Source organism: Arachis duranensis, chromosome 10 (genome assembly GCF_000817695.3).
Source record: "Arachis duranensis cultivar V14167 chromosome 10, aradu.V14167.gnm2.J7QH, whole genome shotgun sequence".
NCBI lineage: Eukaryota > Viridiplantae > Streptophyta > Magnoliopsida > Fabales > Fabaceae > Arachis > Arachis duranensis.
Genome location: NC_029781.3, coordinates 70,390,181 through 70,413,547, shown reverse-complemented (window position 1 = coordinate 70,413,547; position 23,367 = coordinate 70,390,181). Strand labels below are relative to the sequence as shown.

The 23,367-nt window shown below is 36.5% G+C and overlaps 1 protein-coding gene across 1 annotated transcript; it reads left to right on the top strand.

The window, feature by feature from the left end:
* Window positions 1-21,352: 21,352 nt before the first annotated feature.
* Window positions 21,353-22,015, top strand: LOC107470187 (uncharacterized). The gene has a single exon (XM_016089574.1). It carries the CDS (start codon window positions 21,353-21,355, stop codon window positions 22,013-22,015), a length of 663 nt encoding a protein of 220 aa, XP_015945060.1.
* Window positions 22,016-23,367: the final 1,352 nt, after the last annotated feature.

The following is a 23,367-nucleotide window of genomic DNA, read 5'->3' as shown; positions in this document are numbered from 1 at the left end:
AACAACGTTGACCAAAGCAGCGGTGAAATGGTTTGATAACTTACTGCCTAGGTCGGTGACTTGCTTTGATGACATGGCAAGGAAGTTTTTGACCTGATTTTCAAATTCAGAAGGATAAAGTCAAACATGCTCCATGTCTCTTAGGGGGTAAAACAAGAGATTGGTGTGTTGAGTTAAGAAATTAACTAAATCAACTAACGATGACAAACATTATTTTATTGGGCAAAGTAAATAATTAGTGTTGATTGGTTATAATTATATGAAGCTGATTGTTTAGCATTGTAGGCCACAAATCAATACAGCAGCCCAGTTGGATGAAATTAGAACAAAGCTGATGGGCTGATAATACAAACGAAGCCCAAAAGGAAACTAGGAAAGGAACCAATGGGCTGAAGTTGAAAAAAAAACCCGATCCAAGCCTGATTGGTTCTCTCATTCAAACTCTTCCCATGTACCTTTACCAAAAGCAACATACACTTATCTTGTCTCAATTAGAACTCAGAAAAAGAAAGAGAAAAAGCTTAGTCCTGAAGTTGTTCACAGAAGAAGAAAGAAAGAGAAGGTTAGGTAAGAAAGCTTGAAGTCAAATTAGCAAAATCAAACCAAATCAAGCTTAGGGAAAGGTTAAAGGTAAACCTTTTCCTATTACATGCATACTGCTTTCCTCTCTTCTTCCCAACACTCTGTAAGTCCGAAAGAGGATACATGGGAAAGATGAATTGTGTTGTTCTCTACTGTTCATCTACGGTCACAAGTGAGTCTTGGGGACCAAGTAGCTTTTCAATGGCTAAGATCTGGGTTTACCATTGAGGATATATGTTTTCTGCTTTTCTATAGTTTTCGGTCAATAAGAGAAGGTCAGAGCAAAGTTTCTATTCTGAGGATTAATGGGAAATGTGAGATAATGGGTTAGTGAAGCACAAAGCTCAAGAAGTTGACCTAGGAAGAAGAACCCAGCAACATGCAAGGAGATAAAAGAAGATTTTTCTTCATTCAAAGTCAAGGAGAGATAACCCACTGTATTGAGGTTTTGTTCTGTGAAGAAACTCTTTGAAGAAGTTCATCTACTAGGACATTGCTCTCTTTCAAAGAAGCATTCTGCCAAAAATGAAGAACTGAATCAGAGACATACAAGTCTGGTTTATCTCATAGCAAAGAGGCTGTTGATGAGTCAATCTCCTTCATGTTTTTACATATTGTAATTTACTTTTCAATGTTTGTCTTTCTTTAATTTTTTGAGTGAAAAGGCATAATGAGAGAGCTCAAGTAAAAGCCAAATGAGTGGAAAGAGGCTGAGTGATACACTTGAGAGAAAAGTCAAGAGTTAATTTCAGATTTGTTTAGGTAAGTCTGTGTCTTGTATCTAGTACCAGTGAGGTACCCTTTTCTTAGTTGGGTGAGCACTAAGAGTGAAGAGTTAGGTATTAGCATAGCCAATGTCAAGTTAGGTTAGAACTTGAGTGTGAGAGGACTGTGTCAATCCTGTGGAATTGGTGTACGTAATACTTTGACTATAGTGGAAATTCTACTACTGTTGTGGTGGAGACTGGACGTAGGTTGCATAGCACAAGGCAACCGAACCAGGATACATGATGGTGTTAGCTTTTCTCTTCTTTGCTCTGTTCTGTTTTTTGATATTCATGAGACAAAAATAAATTGTCTCATAAATTTCTGCTGCTGAGTTCAAACAGAATCAGAACTGAAAGTTTGCTTTAAAGGGTTAATTTTAGTAAATTAAAAGATAGGCATAGATTCAACCCTCCTTCTCTAAGCCTATTACAACCTTCAATTGGTATCAGAAGCTAAGGTCTTAAGAATCAAGCTTAATCGCTTGGAGGAAAGATCCAATGGCGAACAGTTTGGGCATAACCACAGTTACCTACACCCTCACTGAAGGCCAGTCAAACAACAGGCCTTCCTTCTTCAATGGGAAGAACTATTCCTACTGGAAAGAGAGGATAAGGATTTTCATCCAATCCATTGACTACAACATATGGAAGATTATTGTGAGCGGTCCCAAGATTCTAACAAAAACAAGTGCTGATGGAGTGGTGACTCCAAAAGAAAAAGCTGAATGGAATGAGGACGACAAGAAAAAGATGGAGCTGAATGCTAAAGACATCAGCTTTGAAGAGTATCGAAAGGTGTCTAGATGCAAGATAGCCAAAGAAATCTGGGATAAACTCCAGGTTACACATGAAGGCACTAAACAAGTCAAAGAAACGAGGATTGATATGCTGTGAAAAGAGTAGGAAATGTTTAACATGAAGGATGGAGAAAGCATTGATGAAGTGTTTGAGAGATTCTCAATCATAATCAATAACCTTGATGCTATGGGTACAAACTACTCAGAACAAATCCTAGTGAGAAAACTCCTTAGAAGCCTCACAAAAGAATAGGAAACCACTGCCACTATCCTAGCCGAGAGCAACAACCTAAGCCCTATAACCTATGATGAGCTGAGAGGAAAACTTCTTGCCTGTGAAACCACACACATAAACCCGGACTCAAAGAAAAAAGGGAATAGCCCTCAAGTCAAAAATAGAACCAAAAGAAAGTGAGTCTAGTGATGTTATTTTAGATGATGACCTTATATTTTTTGTTAGGTGATTTAGAAGGATGATGAAGAACAAGGGCAAGTACAAGGGTTCAAGCTCAAAGGAACACAAGATGGACTTGAACAAAGTGACGTGTCATCATTGCAAGGAGGCTGGACATTTCAAGCTAAACTGTCCAAAGCTCAAGAAGGAAGACAAAGCAAAGAAAGAAAGGAAAAGAGTGCTCATGGCAGCTTGGGAGGATCTTGAGAACGACTCCAATGAAGAAGAAGAGTTCGAAGGTGAAGATAAAGACTGCTTCATGGCTAGAAACAATAATCTTGATGAGGTAAATTACTCTGACTTGTCTATAGATGATTTACATGCCATTATTGATGATCTCACTCTAAACACCACAAAACTGCTAGATAAGTACAATAAGTGCAGATCTGAAAAAGATGTGTTAAAAGATGAAAATGATTTCTTAAAAGAAAAAGTGAAGGAAACTGAATGTGCTTTGGACATTATTGAAGAAAACATATTTCTAAAATCTGAACTTGAAAAATTAAAAGAAAAGCACATTGTGGATTCTTCTCAAGATTTAATTGCTGAAAATAAAAGATTAAATGATATGATTAAAAGGCTAAATGGTGACTTAGCAAAATTTGCTCAAAGTTCTAGTAACTTGGACAAATTACTTGCAAGCCAAAGACCATTGTTTGAAAAATCTGGTCAGGTTATATAACCAAGGAAAGTGCAGTTTTTAATGATTCATCTATGAAATTTGTGGCTTCTTCATCAAATACTAAATCCACATTCAACAAATTTGGTATTGGACATGTTCCCACATTTGAGGAGAAATTTGAGGAGAAATTTGATGAAGTTTACACAAATGAAACTGAGCCTTCACCAAGAACCAAACCTACTTCAATTAGGCCAGGTTTGGGGTTCAATTCGAAAAATGAGGTAGCTTTCAAGAAATCACCATTTTACAATAAAACCTCATATTCGAAAAGTCCAAAAGTTCTAAAAAATTTTGGTGAAAATGCTTTTGCAAAGAGGAATAATTATAACAAAAATTATTTTGTCAAAAGAAATGCACCTCTTCCAAAAACTAGAAAATTTCAACCCATTAATCATTTCCAACATGGTAGCTCATCTCAATTTCAACAACATGCATAAGGAAATCATTGTTTTAATTGCGAAAAATTTGGTCATTCATATTCACAATGTTTCATTGAAAAAAGAATTGTTGGAAACCTAATTTACAATGTTGTGTGTGATTTCAATGCATTTGGGCAACCAAGATGGATTAACTTCAAATGATCCAAATTAATTTGGATACCTAAGCTTACTTGAAGCTTTTCATCCAGATTTGCCTAGCATCTAAGAACAAAAAGGATATGTGGTACTTGGATAGTGGATGCTCAAGGTACATGACTGGAAGGTCAACTTACTTCATCAAACTAAACAAGTATGATGGAGGTTTTGTAACCTTTGAAGATGATGGTAAAGGTAAAATAATTGCTGTTGGAAAAGTAGGTAATGAACACTCTACTTTCATTAATGATGTATTTTTGGTATGTGGATTGAAGCACAATCTTTTGAGTATAAGTCAGCTATGTGACTTAGGATACTTAGTGACTTTCAAAAGATTTGAATGATGTCTTGGACTAATGAAGTGCTTTTTGTTGCCAAGCATTGTAATAATGTGTATGGACTTACCCTTGATGAATTAAAGGATCAAAATGTAGCTTGTTTTCATTCTAAAGAATCTAAAAAGTGGCTATGGCACAAGAGATTGGGCTATGCAAGTATGTTTTAAATAAACAAACTTGTAAAGAATGGGTTAGTAAGAGGTATTCCTTTGATAAGGTTTGACAAAGACATAACTTGTGACTTGCCAAATGGGAAAACAAACAAAAAGTTCATTTAAACCAAAGGAAGACATCTCTACTAAAAGGCCACTTGAGTTTCTACACATTGATTTATTTGGTCGAACAAGAACTCAAAGCCTAGGTGGTAAACATTATGGTTTAGTAATTGTGGATGACTACTCTAGGTTTGGTTGAATTTTATTTCTTGCACACAAAAATGAAGCTTTTTCGGCCTTTGAAATCTTTGGCAAGAAAATTCAAAATGAAAAGGATTTAAAGATCTCTTCTATAAGAAGTGATCATGGAACCGAATTTGAAAATAATTTATTTGAATCCTTTTGTGAGGAATTTGGAATATCTCACAACTTCTCTTGTCCAAGGACACCACAACAAAATGGTTTTGTGGAAAGAAGAAATAGAAGCATACAAGAAATGACAAGAGCTATGCTTTGTGGGAGCAATATTTCAAAATTCCTTTGGGCTGAAGCGGTTAACACAGCTTGCCACATTTTGAATAGAACTATCATAAGAAAATTTTTGAAGAAAACTCCTTATGAACTTTGGAATGGTTACCCACCAAACTTGGACTACTTGCATATCTTTGGATGTAAATGTTTTGTTCTAAATAACAAAGACAATTTGGGAAAATTTGATCCAAAGGCATATGAGTGTTTATTTGTAGGATATTCCACAACTAGTAAAGCATATAGGGTTTATCATTAAGATGCTAGGATTATTGAGGAGTCCATACATGTTATATTTTGTGACACTAACTTAGTGCAAAGTGTTTTAGAAGACTGTGATGCAGGGAATCAAGCTTAAAAGGACAATGAGACTGAACAAAGTCATAAAAATGAAAATTCTGGACAAGCTGAACCAGAAATTGCAGTGACTGAAAATTTAAGAGACAATTTCATTTTATCTCTTGAATCTGAAGGAGATCCTGAAACCAGTGATACCCATAATCCATTAGTGACTGAATCTGCCTCCAGGTCCACCAGACCTCGTGAATAAAGATTCTTGAAGAATTACCCGGAGGAATTTGTTATTGGGGATATCTCTCATGGAGTTAGAACTTGGTCTTCAACTAGAAAGGCAAATGAAGGAACAAACATTGCCCTTCTCTCTCAAATAGAGCCTTAGAATGTCAAAGAAGCCCTTAATGACCCTTCTTGGGTAAAGGCAATGGAAGATGAGCTTCTTGAGTTTGAAAAGAACCAAGTGTAAATATTGATTCCACGGCCGAATGGAAAGAAAGTGACCGGCACCAAGTGGATTTTTCGGAACAAGCTAGGAGAGGATGGTAGCATCGCAAGAAACAAGGCAAGGCTAGTGGCACAAGGATATGACCAAGAAGAAGGAATCGACTTTGATGAATCCTTTGCCCCTGTTGCCCGAATGGAAGCCATAAGACTTCTCTTAGCCTATGCTGCTTTTTGTGGTTTTAAATTATATCAAATGGATGTGAAATGTGCATTTTTGAATGGTGTGATAGATAGAAAAGTATATGTGGAGCAGCCACCTGGTTTTGAAAATAAAGAGCTTCCTAACCATATTTTCAAATTATCAAAAGCTCTCTATGGTTTAAGACAAGCTCCTAGAGCTTGGTATGAGAGACTTAGCTCTTTTCTCTTGAAAAATGGTTTTCAAAGAGGCACCATAGATACTACTCTATTTATCAAGAACTCTAATGATTCTTTTATTCTAGTCCAAATATATATTGATGACATTATTTTTGGATCAGCCAATGAATCCTTTTGTACTGAATTTGGAAAACTCATGACAAGTGAATTTGACATGAGTATGATGGGTGAACTTAATTTTTTCCTTGGGCTACAAATTAAACAAATTGAAAAGGCTATTTTCATTCATCAAGAGAAGTATGCCAAGCAACTAGTTAAGAAATTTGGTATGGATAATGCCAAACCCATGGGAGCTCCCATGCACCCTAATTCAAAATTAGACAAGGGAGAAACTAAGAAAGATGTAGATGAGACTAGGTATAGAGGAATGATTGGCTCTCTTATGTACTTAACTTCCTCTAGACCCGATATTATGCAAAGTGTTGGAATGTGTTCAAGATTCCAATCTAAACCTAAAGAGTCTCATCTTTCTGCAGTTAAGAGGATCATTAGATAAGTCCATGGCACATCCAATTTTGGTCTTTGGTATCCTAAGATTGATGATTTTTCTGCAATTGGTTATTGAGATGCAGATTTTGCTGGTGATATGATGCATTTGCATCTTTACTATATTAGCTAGTTAGTTTAAGTAGTTTTAGCTTAATTTCACTGACTTTCTTTGAAATAAACAAGCACTTTGATGAGTTTTACCTCCATGCATTAAATACCAAGAACTAGATAAATGTTAGCCAAATTTGTGCAATTAATTATAGGAACTTATAATTGAATCAGTATGAATGAATCTCTTGAAATTGGTTGCATAGAATGACAAAACTTTGAGGAAAGTTCTTTGATTAATGACAGATGATAGATCAAGAAAACCTTGGACCAAGGAGGAATACAAAGCACGTTGCAAACTCCAGAGTGGCGTTGCCAACGCAAGTCATGCTAGCAAGGAAGCAAAGTGCCCTGGAGCTAGGAGGAATGAAGTGAGTGCATTGCCAACTCCAGAGTGGCGTTGCCAATGCCAATGTGCTCAACCCATGAAGCAAAGTACCCTGGAGCAAGAAGGATGGCATTGAGGACGTTGCCAACTCCAATAGGGCATTGCCAACTTGAGGAATGGAAGGCGTGTTTGCCAGCAACAACCTTGCAAGAATTTGGATCCCTGAAGGCTTAACCCACATTGCCAACTTGAGGAACGGAGGGTGTGTTTGCCAGCAATGCCTACGAGCTCCAGCCCTGGGAGGTAGAAGGCAGGTTGCCAACTTGAGGAAGTAAAGGCGTATTTGTCAATAACGCCAGCAACCCTGGCAGCCTAACCTTTCCCTCTTCTATGGAGTATATCTTGAGTTGAAGATCTTCAAATGATGCACTCTCAATGGCATTGGAAAGTAGACACTCATAGCTTTCCAACGATATATCATAGTATGGGTTTGACATTAGTTTAAAGCTTCAAAAGCTGGATTCATTTGGAGCCTCAAGAAGCTTCAGCCATGGAGGATGACAAGCACGTTGGCAACTTAAATTGCCAACTCCAGTAGGGAATTCAAGCTCCAGGAGGATGGAAACCATGTTGACAACTTGGAAACCAAGTTGGCAATGCCCATATAAGAAACTCCATCCCTGGAAGGCAACCTTCACGTTGGCAACTTGGAAGAACAAAGGCGTGTTCACCAAAAATGCCTGCGATTCTGGCAGGCTGACCTTACCCCCTTCAATGGAGCATAACTTGAGCTACAGAGATTTAATTAAGGTACTTTTAGTTGCGTTGGAAAGCTGAAATTTAGAGATTTCTAGAGATATATAATAGTCTATAGTGGGACATGAAATTGAAACTCAAATCATGGTCATCTTTAAGCCCCAAGAACAAAGAACAAAGGCTTGGACCTCCAAGGAGCACAAGAGCACGTTGCCAACTTGCAAATCAAGTTAGCAATACCCTCACCAAGTCTCAGCCTAGGGAGAATTAACACACAACTTTGCCAACTTGGGAATACAAAGGCGTGTGTGCCAATAATGTGCCCAATGGACCAGAAATGCTAGAACATGCTTACAAGGTCTCTGTTTTTCTGAGAGGGATGCATTGGGAGCTGCTGAATCCAATTAGAAACAGCCCATTATCTGATCTGGAGATGCATGGTTGAAGGCCTTTTGAGGAGCCTAAGGACTAGTATAAATAAGAGAAAGTTTGTACTTGGGAAGGAGCTTTTACACTACACTTTTCACTTTTACTTTTTACTGCATTTGGGGGAGAATATTAGAAAACTATTTTGTTTTTCTTGTAGGTTTGAATTTCAGTTTTAAGAATTATTCTTCTTCATTCTTCATTCTTCTCTACACTTAGTTTAATTTCCATTTGCCAATTGTAGATGTAGTTGGAGCAATGATTCACTAAATCCCATTTTCACTAGGGGAAAGAGCTCTGTTTGTTTAAATGAATTGATATCTTTATTTTCTTCTCAATTCAAGTGGGTTTCTCCAAGAGGAAACTCTTTCTCTTCACAAATTCAATTACTACCGAGAGGGGGATTGGATCTATTTGAATTTTGTGATGAACTTGAGAAAAAAGTCAAAGAATTCAGTTTAGAGTTCATCCTTTCATAGTTCTCTTGATTGACATGCTTTGGGTTGGTATGTGAGATGTAACCACCCTTGGTTGAGATCCTAAGAGTTGTGTGGCATGAAGGATTAGCTATTGAACTTCATCTCTTCTCATGAACAATTAGATCACGAGAGTGGCAATTGATTGTGTTAAGAGAAATTGAGTCACCAAGAGATTGGGACTCAATTATTCACAATTCGTCATGGATTTATCCCTATGATTGAGAAGGAATTGATTATCATCAATTCATGAGAATTTACACCTCCGATCTCTGGTGATCTCTTCCATCAATTCTCATTTCTATTGATCTTTAGTTAATTTGAATACCCACTACCCAATTCCCTTCTATCTTCTAGCAATTTAACATTCCTGCCATTTAAATTCATCTTTCAATTACTTACAATTTACATCTCTGCTCTTTACAATTCTGCACTTTTACTTTCTTGCAATTTAGTTTTGACGTCATTTAATTTTCTTGCAATTTAAACTTCCGTCATTTAATCTTCAGGCTTTAATTTCTTACACTTTAAGTTTCTTCTCTACTTTAGTTCTTTAAATTCCTTGTCATTTAATTCTTTACATTTTCTTTCAAGCATTTAAATCTCATGAAATCAAAACAATGTTTGCCTAACTAAAATACCATTTAACTAAAGTTGCTTAATCCACTAATCTTCGTGGGATCGACTTCACTCCGGTGAGTTTTACTACTTGATATGATCTGGTATACTTGCCGGTTACACGTGAAATCTAATTTTCACTTATCAAGTTTTTTGCGCCATTGCCGGGGATTGGAAAAGATTAACAATGATTAAGTGAATGGTAGTCTAGATTAGACATTTTTTTTCTTTGTTAAGCCCACTAACTATTTGAGATTTTGTTTCACTAATTTTAACTTAACTCTAGCAATAGAGTGCTTCACTTGTGTTGTTGGTTTGTTTGTATTGTATGTCAGAAGCAAGGAGAGGGGTATCCACTTCTTTTGATCCTGAACCTGAGAGAACCCTCCAGAGACTAAGAAGGGAAGCAAGAGGAAATGGGGTAATCGGTGAAGAGGACTCAGAAGGAGAAGACCAAGTCATGGAGGGCAATTTGCATAATCCTCCTGAGGAAGTTGCCAACAATAATGGCCCACCTCAAAGGAGAGTTCTAGCTTCTTACACCTTCCCAAATCCAAGGAACTGTGGGAGCAGTATATTCAGTCTTAATGTTCATGCAAATAACTTTGAATTGAAGCCTCAGTTTATCACTTTGGTGTAAAATAATTGCTCCTATAGAGGAGGTCTCCTTGAAGATTCAAATTAACATCTATCTATCTTCCTAAGAATATGTGAAACTGTCAAGACAAATAGTGTGCATCCGGATATTTACAAGTTGCTGTTGTTTCCATTTTTTTGAGGGACAAGGCATCTCAATGGATAGAGACATTCCCCAAAGAAAGCATCAACACTTGGGATGATTTGATGAACAAGTTCCTATATAAGTTCTATCCACATCAGAAGATTATCAGATTGAAGACAGGAGTGCAAACATTCACTCAAATGGATGCAGAATCATTATATGAGGCATGGGAAAGATACAAAGATCTGATTAGGAAATGTCCATCGGAGATGTTCAGTGAATGGGATAGACTTCAAAATTTCTATGAGGGTTTGACTCTAAAAGGTCAAGAGTCCTTGGATTACTTTGCAAGAGGTTCACTATGATTGATGAAGACAGCCAAGGAAGCCCAGAATCTTATAGTCACTGTGGCCAACAACCAATACTTCTATGCTCATCAGAGGCAACGCCAACCAGTTCAAAAGAAGGGTGTGTTGGAACTAGAAGATGTGGACACTATCTTGGCACAGAATAAGTTGATGCATGACGAGCTGATTTCTATCGGTAAAGAAATTCACAAGAATATAATCGCATTGTAAGTATAGTTTCTAAACTAACAGAGAATCCTTTCGTACAAAAGTTTGGTTGTCACAAGTAACAAAACCCAATAAAATTTATAACCGAAGTATTCAAACCTCGGGTCATCTTCTCAAGGAATTGCAGGAAAGTGTGATTTATTATTGGTTATGGAAAACAATATTTTTGGTTTTTTGAAAGGTTGAACAGGGAAAATAAATTGCAGGAAAAATAAATCAATAACTAGAAAAACTCTTGATAAGATATGAAAACTGGACGTCCGATCCTAGTTATCCTTATCAATTATAATGAGAATTGGATTTTCTCCCACCTTATTAACCTCTAACTATGATGGTAAGTTAAGTGGATGAATCAATTTGATTTCTCAGATTCTAGTCAATTCCTAAGAAAAGACTAGAGTTATTAGAATTCAAATTAATTAGCAAAGATAACAATTATCAATCACAATGAGTTTGATAACTGAAGTGTCTCCAATTAATCAATTAATCAATTAAAGCCAAGAATATAAAAAACTAAGTAAAAATCATAAATCTAAAATATCTTAAATTATATTTAAACATAAATTCAAATCTAACATGAAAGCGTTCATAATCCAATTTGGCAACATGAGTCAAATACAAGTAAAAGCATTAGAGTATCTAAAAATAGAAGAGAAACATAAATTAAAATAACATTGAACCTGGAATGAAGAAGAATAATCCTAAAACTAATGGAAATCCTAAATCCTAAATCCTAAGGGAGAGGAGAGAGCCTCTCTCTCTAGAAACTACATCTAATCCTAAAATTGTGAATTTGAATGTTGTATGAATTGTTGAATGAATGGATGGATTCCCCCACTTTATAGCCTCTAATCTGTGTTTTCTAGGATGAAAACTGGGTTAAAAACAGCCCAGAAATTACCCCAGCAATTTCTGTTAATTCTGCAGACCACGCATGTCACGCGTGCGTGTCGTCCACGCGTGCGCGTCGTCCACGCATGCGTGTCATTCAGTGTTTTCCTTGCCATATGTGTCATCCACGCGTTTGCATCATTCGTGCAGATTCCAATCCACGCGTTCGCGTTAGGCACGCGAACGCGTCACTGCGATTTTCTCCATTTCGCGTGAGCCATGCGTCCGCGTCGGTGTTTGCTGGTCATTGATGAGAGAACTTTTGCGTGGTCTAGAATTCAGAATAAATTCCCGTTGCAAGTATAGCTTCTAAACCAACAAAAGTCCTTTCATACAAACGTTTTGGTTGTCACAAGTAACAAACCCCTTTAAAATTGATAACTAAGTATTTAAACCTCGGGTCGTCTTCTCAAGGAATTGCAGGGAGGTATGTTCTTATTATTGGTTATGCAAAAGTGTGTTTTGGGGTTTTGGATTAAGGTAAAAGGTATGTTGAATGACACTTAAAATAAAATAATAATAACTGTAAAATAATCTCTTGGCAAAGTATGAAAATTCGAAAGTCCTATCCTAGTTATCCTTATCAATTGTGATGAGAATTGGAGTTTTCTCCCACTTTGGTAACCTCTAACTATGAAGGTAAGTTAAGTGGATGAATTAATTCGAATCCTCAAGTCCCAGTCTTTCATTGGGAAAAGTTAGAGTTATTGGATCTCGAATTAATTCTTGAAGAGTTCTAATTTTCAATCAACAACGAGTTTGATAACTCAAGAGTTACCAATTAATCAACTAGAGCCAAAAGGTAGAAAATCTAAATTAAAATCATTTATCTGAAAACATCTCAGTAATGTATATTAAATAAGAAATCAATCCTAATATGAAAAGTTCATAAGCCGATTAGGCAACACAATTCAGATACAAAGGAAAGCATTAGAGTAAATAAAAATAAAAGAGAAAATAAATAAAAAGAACATTGAACGTGAGATAAAGATGAAATATTCCTAATTCCTAAAAATTCTAATCCTAAATCCTAAGAGAGAGGAGAGAACATCTCTCTCTAAAAACTACATCTAAAACTAAAATTATAAATTATCAAAGACTAATCTAAAAAGTCTCCTTCATTTCTTCACTTTGCAGCCTTTAATCCGTGTTTTCTAAGCTTGAAACTGGGCCGGAAATAGCCCAGGATTCGCTGTTTGCGAATTCTGCCACGCTGATTTTCGCATATGCGATGCGTTCGCGTCGCCTATCTGTACGGCCACTATGGCAAATTATATATCAAATCGAAGTCCCGAACGTTAGCTTTCCAACGCAAGTAGAACCGCGTCATTTGGATCTCTGTAGCTCAAGTTATAGTCGTTTTACTGCGAGAGGGTTAGGCTGACAGCTTTGCAGTTTCTTCAACTTCTTGTATTCCTTCCACTTTTGCATGCTTCCTTTCCATCCTCTAAGCCATTCTTGCCCTGTAATCCCTGAAATCACTTAACACACATATCAAGGCATCTAATGGTAATAAGAGAGGATTAATAATAAGCAAATATAAGATCAAAGAAGCATGTTTTCAATCATAGCACAAAATCAGGAAGGAAAATGCAAAACATGCGATTGTATGAATAAGTGAGTGAAGAGTTGATAAAAACCACTCAATTGAGCATAAGATAAACCATAAAATAGTGGTTTATCAACCTCCCCACACTTAAACAATAGCATGTCCTCATGCTAAGCTCAAGAGAAACTATAAAGAGATGAAGAGGAATGATAGAATGTATGAGATGCAACCTATGAATGCAACTAAATGCAAAATGTTTCTACCTTTCATCTAATCAATCAACAAATATTTAGCATACCAATGCAAACATCATGAGGTCTTTTCAGGGTTGTAATGGGGCTGAGGTAAAGGTAAGGGGATATATAAGGCTAAGTGAGCTAATTAAGTGAATCCTTAATTAGTCTAAGATCTCACCTAACATACATACTTTGTAAAGCAAAGCTTCTTTACCTATTCTCCCATATTTTTCCCACTTTTGATGTTACATGCTCATGTATTAGTTTTAATTTTGTCCCATGTGCATTGCTTTATTTTGCATTTGGGGAATTCTTTTGTATCCCCTTTATTCAAATACTGAATTAATTTTATTTTAATGCACATGGTAATTCAATTATTTTGATTTCACATGAGCATGCTTTCCAAAAATTTTATTTTGAATAATTTCATTCTTTTCAACTTTCCACCCTTTGTTTTTATCATTCATGTTCCCAATAGGTTTCCCACACTTAAACAATTATACAATTTTTATCTTAAGCTAACCAAGGATTCAACTTGGGATTTTAAATTTGTTTTTCTGCTTAAGGCTAGTGTTGTGGTTTATAGAATAAGAGGGAATTAAAGGCTCAAGGGGGCTAATAAGGGTGATGTAAAAGGTAGGCTAATTTTGAGATAAGTGAGCTAGAATCAAACAATGGCCTCAATCATATGCAAGCATGTAAATATATTAAATATTGGACATATAGAATGGAACAAAGCAAAGATTACAATTATAGAGAAGAAAACACACAAGAATAAAAATTTATGTGTTACATAATGTAACCATGTAAATAAGCTCAAAATCTCACAGGTTGTGTGTTCTTTGGCTCAAAAATCATGTTCTAAATACAACTTCAAACAAATTTAACACACAAATTTTCAATTTAAATTAGAAAAATTTTTCAAAAATAGGATCTTAAAAAGAAACTTATTATTTTAACCAAGCAGTAGCTAAATGCATAAAATCAAACAAACATGCAATTAAACATGAAAATGCAATAACGAACAAACAAAGAAAATAAAACAATGGTGTTGGAAAGAAGAAAATAGCTAACCCATGGAGATCGGTATCGACCTTTTGACGTTAGGATTTTTGCTAGTAAAGAATTTATAAAAATATTCGCGTTGTAGATATAGCTTCTAAACTAACAGAATTCCCTTCGTACAAAAGTTTTGGTTGTCACAAGTAACAAACCCCTAAATAAATTGATAACCGAAGTATTTAAACCTCGGGTCATCTTCTCAAGGAATTGCAGGGAGGTATGTTCTTGTTATTGGTTATGAGTTTGTAAATTGGGGGTTTTAAGAATGAGGAACAATTATGATGAATGACAAGTAAAATAAATAAATGACAGTAAAATAAACTCTTGGCAAGGTATGAGAACTGGAAGTCCTATCCTAGTTATCCTTATCAATTGTGATGAGAATTGGGTTTTTCTCCCACTTTGTTAACCTCTAACTATGAAGGTAAGTCAAGTGAATGAATTAATTCGAGTCCTCAAGTCCCAGTCTTTCCTTGGGAAAAGTTAGAGTTATTGGATCTCGAATTAATTCTTGAAGAATTCCAATTTTTGATCAACAATGAGTTTGATAACTCAAGAGTCACACATTAATCAACCAGAGCCAAAAGGTAGAAAAAATCTAAATTATTTATATCATAAATAAGAGAAACAAATCATAGATCTGAAAATACCTCAAATAATATTTATTAAGAAAACCATAAAATGAATGTCATTAAGCCAAATTGGCAACATATATTAAAAATAAGAGAAGTCAAAATAAAGGATTATTAAACCTGGAGCTCAGAAATATTATAAGTTGAAATAATAATAAATTCTAAATCTTTTAAGAGGAATTCTAATCCTAAATCCTAAGAGAGAGGAGAGAACCTCTCTCTCTAAAAACTACATCTAAAACTAAAATTATGAATTATCAAAGCCTAATCTAAAAGTCTCCTTCATTCCTATACTTTGCAGCCTTTAATCTGTGTTTTCTGGGCTTGAAACTGGGCCGGAAATAGCCCAGGATTTGCTGTTTGCGAATTCTGCCACGCTGATTTTCGCAGATGCGATGTGTCCGCGTGGATGACGCGTTTGCGTCACCTATCTGTACGGTCACTATGGCAAATTATATATCAAATCGAAGCCCCGGACGTTAGCTTTCCAACAAAAGTAGAACCGCATCATTTGGACTTCTGTAGCTCAAGTTATGGTCGTTTTAGTGCAAGAGGGTCAGGCTGACAGCTTTGCAGTTTCTTCAACTTCTTGTATTCCTTCCACTTTTGCATGCTTCCTTTCCATCCTCTAAGCCATTCTTGCCCTGTAATCCCTAAAATCACTTAACACACATATCAAGGTATCTAATGGTAATAAGAGAGGATTAATAATAAGCAAATATAAGATCAAAGAAGCATGTTTTCAATCATAGCACAAAATCAGGAAGGAAAATGTAAAACATGCGAATTGTATGAATAAGTGAGTAAAAAGTTGATAAAAACTACTCAATTGAGCATAAGATAAACCATAAAATAGTGGTTTATCAACCTCCCCACACTTAAACAATAGCATGTCCTCATGCTAAGCTCAAGAGAAACTATAAAGAGATGAAGAGGAATGATAGAATGTATGAGATGCAACCTATGAATGCAACTAAATGCAAAATGTTTCTACCTACTTGGTTTATCAGTCATCTCCTTGGTTTCTTGTGTTCCTTCCATTTTTGCAAGTTTCCTCTCAATTCTCTAAGCCATTCCTGCCCTATGAACCCTGAAACACTTAACACACGGATCACGATATCGAATGGTATAAAGGAGAATTAAAATACATAATCAAAAGATCTCTAGGAAGCAAGTTTTCAACCATAGAACAACTTTGGGAAGGAATTGTAATATCATGCTAATCATATGAATAAGTGGGTAAAGACTTGATAAAACCACTCAATTAAATACAATATAAATCATAAAATAATGGTTTATCAACCTCTTCAGTCATAGAACAATTTTGGGAAGGAATTGTAAACACATGCAAATCATATGAATAAGTGGGTGAAAACTTGATAAAACCACCTAATTAAACACAATATAAATCATAAAATAATAGTTTATCAACCTCCCCACACTTAAACATTAGCATGTCCTCATGCTTTGTTCAAGGAGATAAAATAAATGAGTAGGAAAAATGTAAGACTCATGCAATGCAATACAACCTATATATATGAATGCAACTATATGATTTTGTCTACTTGGTTAAAAACAAATAAGTTCTTTAAGACAAACATAAATCAAATTCTACTAATTCAAACTATACAGTAAAAACAAGTAAACTTGTAAGAAGACAGCTCATGAAAGCAGGAAGCATAGAATTAAGCATTGAACCCTCACTGATGATGTATATGCACTCTAGTCACTCTAATGTATAGGGTAATCACTCTATCCTTCTCTAATCATGCTTTCTAAATTTTGTTCTTTTCCTAACCAATCAACAATATTTAATGTACCAATGCAAACATCATGAGGTCTTTTCAAGGTTGTAATGGGGCCAAGGTAAAGGTGAGGATATATATATATATATATGGCTAAGTGAGCTAAAATATGAATCTTTGACTAACCTAAGCTCTCACCTAGTATACATACACTCTCTATAACTTTAGAATCATTCCTAGCTACCCAAAATTTTTCACTTTTGCATTACATACTCATGCATCAACTTTTCTTTTAATTTTTATCACATATGCATTGATCTTGGAGCTTAACTTGACTTAGAATTGGGGTAATTTTGTCCCCTTATTTATTTATTTATCTATTGAATACTTTTGGATTTTTTTTTACTTTTTTTCAATAAAGACATAAAAGCTAAAATAACATATCAATGCATATAGATTTTTAATTTTTCTGTTTTACATGAGTAGGCACCCAAATTCTCAATATTTTATTAAAGTAAGAACATAGCACATTCCTTTATTAACCCTTGTTATGATGGCTTGTGCTTGAACAAATCTAGGAATCCCCACCAGTGTTTGGAATTCCAATAGCCTCCGGGATCCCACACTAGTTGCATAAAGCCTTCAAGCAAGCTAAAGTAAGTGACAAGGCCCCAAGAGTGTTGATTGCCAGGATGAATTCCGGGGTCCCAAACCTTGCTTTTGCACCCGTCTTCTTGTTGACCATCTTTGTTCCAACCGGGTGGTAAGTAATCCGAATTCTCACTGAGGCGTCCAAATAGCTTCCTAGACCCATACAATTTAGTATTCTTCCAACCATGATAATTCAGCCGTGAGCTTCCTTACATAATGAACCTAGGATTGTGTTGCCAACCACTGACCATCTCCCTTTTATTCTTATAGCCACAAAGAGCTCTAAGTTGCCCATCCGTCTCAAGCAAAGCATACTCAAGTGGGCTAATTAAGCTTAGAGATGAGAGATTTACCCACTTGAATGCAGGGATGGATGGTGATGGCTTTAGGGGAGGGGTCTCCAACAACCTTGGCAAGGTGATCTCCAGCTCCCTTCCCTTGGACTCCTCTTTGACAACTTCCACCTCTTTGCAAGCTTCTTCAATATCAACCTCTTCCTCTTGGTAGCTTTCTTCCAATTTGATCTCTTCTCCATTGTTCATCAAGGGTATGGGAGGTTGTGCTTTTTCTTCTTTAATCTCCATGTCAAGTCCAATGGGAGAGGATTCAAATGTAGATAAGAATTCTTCAATGATTGAATCCATCTCTTGATCATCCCCTTTAAAGTCTTCAACCATGATATACCTTGGAGGTTGTACACCCTCCTTAACATCAATTTCAAACTCCTTAGAAGGGGGCTCTATGACTGGGCTTTCCCATGGACGTTCTGCATCTCCTAAGTCTTCGACAACTTCTTCTTCTTCGGTAATTTCGGCTTCCTCCACTTGTTCCAGTACAAAGTCATGCTCCTTACTGTCCGTCAGAGTTTCCAGTATCTCCTTCATGCTATGTTCTTCATTATATTGTTAACATGAAGCCATGGAGGTTCCTTGAGTGTCTGAATGTCGGGAAGGTAATCGATTGATTGCTTGCTCCAATTGGTGAAGGGTTGCATGAAATTTTTCCACTGTTTCCTTGAGACGCTCCTTTGATTCTTGGGTTGATGGATATGGACAAGGTGTATAGGGCAGTGGTGGTTCTTCGGAGTAATTGGATTGGAATTGGTGTGGATAAGGGTTAGGGTCATAAGGACGTGAATGGTTGTAGTTGGCTTGTGAGTATGGTGGTTCAGAGTTATGTTGAGGAGGTGGTTCATAAACATATGGCAGGGCTTGTTGGTAACTCTAAGGGGGTCCACCATATCTATCATCTTGGTATGCACCTAGGAATGGCTCTTGACCATAGCAAACTGGTGGAGGTTGGTTGTCACGAAAAGGTCCACCATAACTATTGTCTCGGCATGCATTATGGATTGGTTGTCGTCCATGGTAATTTGGAAGGTGTTGTTGCCTAAAAGGTTGATCAGATTCTCGTGGCTCCGTCCATCTTTGATCGCTTTGACCTTGATGCATGTTCCTGTTATAATTTCCATTCCTTGCAACAATATTGGAACCAAACTTAAAGCGATGGGGTGAGAAATCATAGTAACTAATAAAAATTAAAAATAAATAAATAAATAAACAAGAAAAAGAAAATATTTATAATAACCAATAATAGGGCACACGTTTGCAATTTCTCGGCAACGGCGCCATTTTGACAAGTGAATTTCTATCGGTAAAGAAATTCACAACAATATAATCGCGTTGTAAGTATAGTTTCTAAACCAATAGAGAATCATTTCATACAAAAGTTTGGTTGTCACAAGTAAAAAAACCCAATAAAATTTAACCGAAGTATTCAAACATCGGGTCGTATTCTCAAGAAATTGCAGGGAAGTATGATTTATTATTGGTTATGGAAAACAATATTTTTGGGTTTTTGAAAGGTTGAACAGGGAAAATAAATTACAGGAAAAATAAATTAATAACTAGAAAAACTCTTGACAAGATATGAAAACTGGACGTCTAATCCTAGTTATCCTTATCAATTATGATGAGAATTGGATTTTTCTACCACCTTATTAACCTCTAACTATGAAGGTAAGTTAAGTGGATGAATTAATTTGATTTCTCAGATCCTAGTCAATTCCTAAGAAAAGACTAGATTTATTGGAATTCAAATTAATTAGCAAAGATAGCAATTATCAATCACAATGAGTTTAATAACTGAAGTGTCTCCAATTAATCAATTCATTAATTAAAGCCAAGAATATAAAAAACTAAGTAAAAATCATAAATCTGAAATACCTTAAATTATATTTAAACATAAATTCAAATCTAACATGAAAGGGTTCATAAGCCAATTTGGCAACATGAGTCAAATACAAGTAAAAGCATTAGAGTATCTAAAAGTAGAAGAGAAACATAAATTAAAATAACATTGAACCTGGAATGAAGAAGAATAATCCTAAAACTAATAGAAATCCTAAATCTTAAATCCTAAGGGAGAGGAGAGAGCCTCTCTCTCTAGAAACTACATCTAATCCTAAAATTGTGAATTTGAATGTTGTATGAATTGTTGAATGAATGGATGGATTCCCCACTTTATAGCTTATAATATGTGTTTTCTGGGCCAAAAACTGGGTCAAAATAGCCCAGAAATTCCCCCCAACGATTTCTATTAATTCTGCAGATCGCGCATGTCACGCGTACGCATCGTCCACGCGTGCACGTCATTCAGTGTTTTCCTTGCCACACGTACGCGTCGTCCACGCGTTCGCATCATTTGTGCAGATTCCAATCCACGCGTTCGCGTCAGGCATGCGAACGCATTACTGCGATTTTCTCCATTTCGCGTGAGCCATGCGTCCGCATCGGTGTTCGCTAGTCATCTCCTTGATTTCTTGTGTTCCTTCCATTTTTGCAAGTTTTCTCTCCATTCTCTAAGCCATTCCTGCCCTATGAAGGCTGTAACACTTAACACACGGATCACAGCATCGAATGGTATAAATGAGAATTAAAATACACAATAAAAAGATCTCTAGGAAGCAAGTTTTCAACCATAGAACAACTTTGGGAAGGAATTGTAATATCATGCTAATCATATGAATAAGTGGGTAAAGACTTGATAAAACCACTCAATGAAACACAATATAAATCATAAAATAATGGTTTATCAATGCACCAACAAATCCAACAACAGATGAAGTTGATGGCGAAAAGAATAGATGGCCTCCAATTAGCTTCAATGAGCACAACAAGTCAACCTTCAGTTAAATGAAGTCAAAGTGAAGTAGGCAATATTGAGCAGCAGCCAAAACAAGTTCAATATATGCATAACACTTCAAATTCCTCTCAAAATGATTTCCATGGTGACACATACAACCCATCCTGGAGGAACCACCCTAACCTGAAATGGGGTGACAATCAAAACCATTGGCAAAAGAACAACAACTCCAACCATTCCCGCAACACAAACAACCAAAATCATTCAGCTAACAACACTAACCAATATAAGAAACCACAAAATACATACCACCAGCCCCACAACAATTCACAAGCCCACCAAAATAACTTCTCTATACCATCATTCAACTCATAAAATGCTCTCCTCAATGCTCTAAACAACTTCCAACAACAACAATCATACCCAATCACACCACCCATTGACCATCATGAAACTAGGATCTCAAGTCTTGAGGCAACGTTACAAGCCCTCACCCAAAACACACAATCACTTGCTCAGACCACTCAAAGTCTAGCCAAAGGGCAAGAGAGCTTGATTAAAGGACAAGAGAGGCATGAAGCCACCATGAGGAACCTTGAGCGATAAGTGAGACAAATGGCTAAACATATCACAAAGATAAGTGAGAAGCGAGCATTCCCTTGTACCACTGAAGACAACCCAAGGGACACAGGAAAAGCCATAAAATGGGAGGAGTGTAAAGCAATCACCTTGAGAAGTGAGAAGAAGGTGGAGACCGAAGCCATCACTCAAGAAGAACACAACAAATAAGGCCTAAAAGGAGAGGCAAAGGAGCAAAAGCAAGAGCAAGAAACTTCCACACAAAGTGAGAAGTTAGCTAAGAAAGAGGCAATGAAAGCATAACAACCAATGCTCCCATACTCTCAAAGACTCAAGGGAGAGAACAAAGAGAAGCAATACTCCAAATTCTTGGAGATATTCAAGACACTACACATCAACATCCCTTTCATTGAAGCACTTGAACAGATACCCCTATATGCTAAGTTCATGAAGGAATTGTTGACAAAGAAAAGATCCTTGAAAGAGGGAAAAACAGTTGTGATGACCAGGGAGTGTAGTGCCATCATCCAAAGAGGCTTGCCAAGAAAGAAGAAGGATCCAGGGAGCTTTCATATCCCCTGCACCATAGGCGACATGATGATTGAGAGAGTATTTTGTGACCTTGGTGCAAGCATAAATATGATGCCTCTATCCTTGATGAAGAAGCTTCAGATTCATGAATTAAAACCCACAAAGATAGTCCTTCAAATGGTGGACAAATCCATTCAGCAAGCACTTGGGGTTGTAGAGAATGTATTGGTAAAGGTGGACAATTTTTTCCTCCCAGCTGACTTCATCATCCTAGACATAAAGGAAGATGACAACACTCCCATTATTCTAGGGAGACCTTTCTTAGCTATTGCTAGGGCATTGATAGATATTGAAAAAGAAGAATTAATGCTAAGGATGCATGAAGAGCATATAATGTTTCATGTCTTCAAGAATTTGCAAGATTCCACCCAAGAGGAATAGTGTATGAAGATTGATTCCATAGATCCAAACTTAAAAGAGGCACCTGATAAGACACTTCCAATGAACCTAAGCTCATGCTGGGAAGAAAGGAAAAAGGTGGAAGTGTTGCAACAAGCTCAAAGAATAGAGGAGAAGCTACAACCAAAATCTGCATTTGAGATTCTCAGCAAGGACCTTCCAAAAATTGAGGCCCCAAAACCTAAACTACCTCCTGGAAAAGAAAAGAGCCCCAAGAAGAAAGTGCCAAGAGGATGGAGAAACAAGAAAATCCCCACTGAAGGCTTCTCACCAGGGGATAAAGTGATGCTAACTTACCAACCAATGGAAACATCTCCACACTTTTCTGGATATTACACAGTGAACAAAGTCCTCTCACTTGAACACTTGGAAATCATCAAGAAGGATACTGGAAGGAAGCTCACGGTGAGAGGGGAAGGATTAAGGCAATATGATCATCATCCTCCCTAAAAAGGGACAACCTTCAAGCTAATGACGATAAAGAAGCCCTTGTTGGGAGGCAACCCAACCAGAGGTAATTTTCTTTTCGTAGTTAATTTAATAAAAGAGTTAAGTATATTTATCTGCATTGTAAGGAGCTAAGTTTAGTGTTGTACACCAAAACAATTTAACGGTGAATGTGAGGTACTAAGTTTGGTGTTCCACCAAAAGATTTCATTAAAGACACATTTCAACCCTCAACATGATTAGTCACTTGCTCCAAACAATCAGGAAAACTACTTAACAATTGTTGCTTTCTAGTTTAGAGTTTATTTCCTTAATAAAAGCACTTGATGTTTCTTGCATGTATTCATTCTGCTGCATATAGAAGTAAGCAAGGAATTAAGTTCGGTGTCTACACACCAACTTATGTCTAGAAGATCACAAGTATACTTGCATGCTAACCATCTCTCAAGTGCTTGGGGAACAAGCAACTTTCAATATCTTTTGCAGGAATACACTCAATGTCTTGGAGGGAATAATTTGTACGCTTTTTGGCATTGTTTTTAGTATGTTTTTAGTATGATCTAGTTAGTTTTTAGTATATTTTTATTAGTTTTTAGTTAAAATTCACTTTTCTGGACTTCACTATGAGATTGTGTGTTTTTCTGTGATTTCAGGTATTTTCTGGCTGAAATTGAGGGACCTGAGCAAAAATCTGATTCAGAGAAGGACTGCAGATGTTGTTGGACTCTGACCTCCCTGCACTCGAAGTAAATTTTCTGGAGCTACAGAAGCCCAATTGGCGCGCTCTCAACGGCGTTGGAAATTAGACATCCTGGGCTTTCCAGCAATATATGATAGTCCATACTTTGCCCAAGATTTGATGGCCCAAACCGGCGTACAAAGTCACC